Here is a 5000-nt window from a genome sequence, read left to right as displayed (position 1 = left end):
TGCATCTCCCCATGGGATTAGGCTACTGGGATCTTTCGAGGAAGAGCGTCTCTCCTTGAGACGCAAGAAGAGGAAAAAAAAGTAACTTGTGTCATAGTCTGACTCCCTGGGCGGGAAGGGGCATACTGAATTTCTAGGATGAAAGGCAAGTCAGGGATGTGAGTTAACAAGCCATCAACTTGTTTGAAGGGTCTGCACTCTTGACATTCATGGTTTTTTTTTCTCCATGGCAGAATTGACCTCAATAGTCAAAATATGCCATGGAGTAAAAAAAAGATTTCAGTTGTGTACTCAAGCACCTGACAGTAGGAGCCAGGTGCAGTCAAGGACCCACGGCACCAAATCACTAGCCTGATTATCATCGACGTTCAAATCTCTTCGAGACTTGGTCTGACCAAGAGCATAACAATTATTTCCCAAACAGCATTTCTCAAACGGCCTCCCTTGGTTTGCTAATAATTGTTTGCTTCCCAACAAATTGGGATTCGTTCCCGATTTTGCAGGACCTCAGAAAGTACTTGCATTGCTCTTGACCTGACTGGAAGCAAAGCTGAAGCTGTTGTATCACTAGGAGGGCACTGCATGGTTACCAAATCAGTATCTTCTACTGTGTAATGGTTGAGGTCATTAGTGAGGTCATTAGTGAGCGTGTAGACCATTACCTTCCGTTGCACTAACTCTTCCTGTTTTATCTTCCTCTTCCTCCTTCCTCCTCTTCCTTTTCCTCCTCCTCCTTCCTCCCTTTCCTCTCCTCCTCCTCTTCCTCCTCCTTCCTTCTCCTCTTGTACTGTGCAGGGTCCTGGGTGGAGTTGGAGATGAACAGAAGTGGAGGTTCTCTACCTCCACCTCCTCCTCCTTCCTCCTCCACCACCACCACCTCCTCCACCTCCCCCACCACCACCTCCTCTCTCACCACCTCCACAGGCCCAGACCTTGGCCCAGCTACACCAGTGGCCCCCACACTGCCTCAGGTTAGTACATATTAGGGATGCAAACGATTAATCGATTAATCGATCAATGCATTAATCGATTAAAAAACATTAATCGCAATTAATTGACAATTCAACTGACAAGAGACCCATGTGAAATGGGCATGTGAAGAGTGTGTGTGAAGAGGGGTGTGAATAGGGGGAATATTTGGATTAAAGAATTGAAATAGAATTAATTTAAATGTGGTATTCTATCTCAATTTTTTATTAAATTATTTAGATTTAGTAGGTTTTTTTTCGAGAAATATTGAGAATTCTGGGGGAAAACGAAAATATTATTATTATTATTATTATTATTATTATTATAACCTCCTTGGCAAAGGTAATAATAGTTCTTATAAATGATAATGAGTAAACCCAAACGGGTAGTGGAGGAGGATAAGAGATAAGATTAAACTTTTATTGTCTGTTTGTACAGAAATTTGTCTTGCATGACACTTCTCACAATCCACATGTAAATGCACATTAAAGACACACAAAACATAGCATGGCCTATATAGTCTAGTCGTCTAGGTCCATAAGCTGTTAGGGAAGCACAGTCCAATAAAAGTTTAAAAAGTTACCAAGTTAAGTTACTAAAAAGAAGTATGATGATGATGATGGGATGGTTGAAGGCCTGAATTATGTTCCCTCTTCTTCTACTTTTAAAAAATATATAAAACAAAGACATGGTAATAAATAAATATTAATTCCAAATAATAATAATAATACCAACACTACCAATCCCAAACAGGTAGTGGATATATAAAATATAATATATAAAACAAAGACATGGTAATACATAAATATTAATTCTCACAAATAATAATAATACCAACACTACCAATCCCAAACAGGTAGTGGAGGAGGAGGAGGATGGGATGGTGGGAGGCCTGGAGCACGTGCCCTCGTCTTCCTCCATCCACAACGGAGACATGGAGAAGATCCTACTGGACGCCCAGCACGAGTCCAGCCGCAGCAACTCCTCCTGTGACAGGTACTGTAGGAGGAGAAGTGTGTGTGTGTGTGTGCGTGCCTGCGTGCCTGCGTGCGTGCCTGCGTGTGTGTGTGTGTGCACTGCACCAATCTACCTTCTTGAGGTCACTGCTATTGGAGCACACCAACAAGGTGGGCCCCAAATCCTGGGCCCGACATGTTTTGAGCCCTTTTGCTGCGGTAGTTTTCCTGCTGATTTTGGTTAGGGTTAGGGATTGTTTTGGTTTGGGCACAATGGGAGGGCCCCACAAAGATATTAAGGTGGCGCTATGCATGTGTGTGTGCATGTGTGCGTGTGCGTGTGCGTGTGCGTGTTTGTTTGTGTATGTGTACGTGCCATCATGCATGCTTGCTTTAAACAGCTTAGTGTATCTGATCCCATTAGGAGATGTATCATCTGCTATTATCCCTGCTGGTGATGAGCACGGGTGAGAACTGGGCTAAGTAGTGCTAGTGTGCTAGTGCTAGGGCAGGGGCTACTCAAGCTTTTGTCATCACCAGCCAAAACGGCCTGTAGATGTTAATCTAACTAGCCAGACACACAGTCACTAGTGTCAAAGTGGCTAATAGTAAAGTGGTCTTTTTTACTAGCCAAACTGAATTTTCACCGGTATTTGGCCGGTTAGCAGGTGTTATCAGGCATGCAAACTTGCCGCTTTTCGGCGAAATTCGCCGTTTTGAAATAAAAATGGGTCATTTCTGTGAATCGCGCAGATCCGAGGAGAAAATATTTGGGGGGGGGGGGTCGAGCGAGTTGAAATGTATACCGCAGAAAATGTCATACAGCTCAATAGAGCTCGAAAGTGACGTCACTTCCCCCGATTTCATGGGACCTCAACGGCGTTTTTAGCCGAAAATCGTAGCATGTAATCCAATGGTGGTTTTAAAATGATATTTCGATCCCCTTCGAGTTGTGCAACGAGCTCCATATATGTTGTTTCTGATATTTTTGCTTAATTTTTCGTACGAACCCCCAAACTTTTTAGAAAGCTGTGTTTCTTCACATTTTTCATGCCGACGGCCTCGGAACAAAACATTGATACTTCTGCATGAATAATCTTTATCTAGCCTCTTAAACAGCATATTTGTAGCCCAGCGCATATCATGACTGAGATCAGAAGATATTTACTCTCTACCATGTTGTTAGATGGTCAGCTTAGGTCCCGTGAAACGCGGAACTAAGGGGCGGGACTTTCGAGCTCTATGGCAAATTGCTGGAGAGATGCCACCACCGACAATGACTTTTGACCAATCACAGTATTTCTGTTTGTCGGCACAGCCAATAACAAGAACGAGCTCAATCTAAGTCCCGCCCTGTCTTCATACTTCGAAAGGAAAGAGCGCAAAACCCGGTGTTTTCTGGTCGGCTGGGCTGCGTAGTTATATCAAATGTCTTTTAGTTCTATAATATAGAGAGTTGTGTCCGACCATTTTCCCCTACCCAAATCCTGAAATGTGCCGTCTTTGGATTTAGCTCTAAACGTGGAAGTCTGCGTGGTTAGTGAACAGGTACCACACCTCACAGTTGGTTTAGTTGTTTTGCCTGATAATTTGACTCCGGAGCTTCCCTGCCCTCGTGAAAAATAATGTATTCTCATAAGAGCTCCGAAAGCTTGGTTACACGCACGTGTTCCTGTTATTCTGTTGTTTCGGTTAATGATTTGAAATGTCCATTTACGCTAACAGTAGAATAGTTTAGTTTCCGTTCGCTGTAGGCCTACTTGTTCTCCGGTTAAAGTCGATGCAAAGGACATCTGATTTCTGCGCGAGTGAATCCAACTTGGAGAGTTCAGCGGGAGAGTGCGCTAGGGGGGAAAAGTCTAAAGTAGCTACCGGGTAAAAAATATGGATAAAAAAACAGGTGAAAAAAGCGCCTGTAGACTACGCGAGGCATGCAACATCGTGCATATGCTGCGGGCAGAGGGAAGGGAGAGAGAAGGCTGGGCCAGTCTAGCGTTTGACACAGGACAAATTGCAATAGTTGGCCAAATCATTCCAAGTTTTTGTTTAATCCGATTCCTTTGTAGGCCTATATCTAAATGACCTTAAAAAATGAACGATATTTAGTGAAACATACTTTTTTTCCAGGTCAAAGTTGGAGCGTTCCTATTCCTACTCATTTTTCTACAGGAAGACATTAAAAGAGATACTAGGTGAATAGGCTAAAATTTGAGTAGTTTGAGTAAAACTGCAGTAGCTAATTCAAACTTTGACAAAGATTTTTTTTGTAGCCTATTGCAAGTTGTCTGAAATATGATGATTAAATAGGCATGAGATGACAACCAGGCAAGTGTTGAGGGGGTGTTAGGAGACTGATGAGAGGAGGGGTGCTTATTGTCATTTGGGGGCATTTTGGCCTATTTTATTTTTTAATAGGCCTACTAAGGGTTTTGATGAGGTCAATGGGGTGTTGGGGAAACTTACTATGAGAACCACTGCTCTATCTTGATAAAAACCTATTTTATCAAGCTATCTACCCAACCCCCCATCAGACATGACAGCTAAGTCATGGAGTAGGGTTGGCAGTTCTCATGTTCACTGTCCCTTGGTCGCTAATAACTACAGTATGCTCAAAATTCACCATTTAAAGGCTTTTTAAGCTAAATCCTCTCCCCCCTAGTCTGAGACTGTTATACAAGATCATCCACTGCGCACAACACACACGTGTGCACCTGCGTTTGCACGCGTGCACTGCGCCGCGCCGCGCTCTTGTCACCTTTTTCACCCCTGACCTGTTTGCATGCCTGTGTTATAGTAGGGATGTAACAATATTGTTCCGAATCGAGAGATTGTGACGCGTTGAGTCACAATACTGTGTCGTGACGCAAGAAGGCAGTATCGTGATTCAAAGTTCTGTTACCCTTCAGTTCAGAAAACGACCACATGATATGATGTGATGGTGCTTCCTAGTTTCAAATCAATACCCTTATTTTTTTTACACTTTCTTTTACATTATTTGTAACCTCTTGTAACCTATTCTACCGGTAAACGATCATTAGAAAGATGCATTTTTTTTTTAAATTGTGCAGCGTATTG

General features: G+C 42.9%; 1 protein-coding gene across 1 annotated transcript in view; it reads left to right on the top strand.

Annotated features, from left to right (window-relative positions):
- The window catches only part of bnip3lb (BCL2 interacting protein 3 like b), a 33586-nt gene that overhangs the window by 10795 nt on the left and 17791 nt on the right, over positions 1-5000 (top strand). Inside the window, exons 2-3 of the mRNA XM_063210810.1 lie at positions 796-971; positions 1826-1965. Coding sequence (XP_063066880.1) covers positions 796-971; positions 1826-1965 — 316 coding nt within the window. The remainder of the gene's footprint in view (positions 1-795; positions 972-1825; positions 1966-5000) is intronic.

This window comes from Engraulis encrasicolus, chromosome 11, assembly GCF_034702125.1.
Source record: "Engraulis encrasicolus isolate BLACKSEA-1 chromosome 11, IST_EnEncr_1.0, whole genome shotgun sequence".
Taxonomy (NCBI): Eukaryota; Metazoa; Chordata; class Actinopteri; order Clupeiformes; family Engraulidae; genus Engraulis; species Engraulis encrasicolus.
Note: the sequence above shows the minus strand (reverse complement) of the source record. Positions and strands in the feature narration are given on the sequence as shown.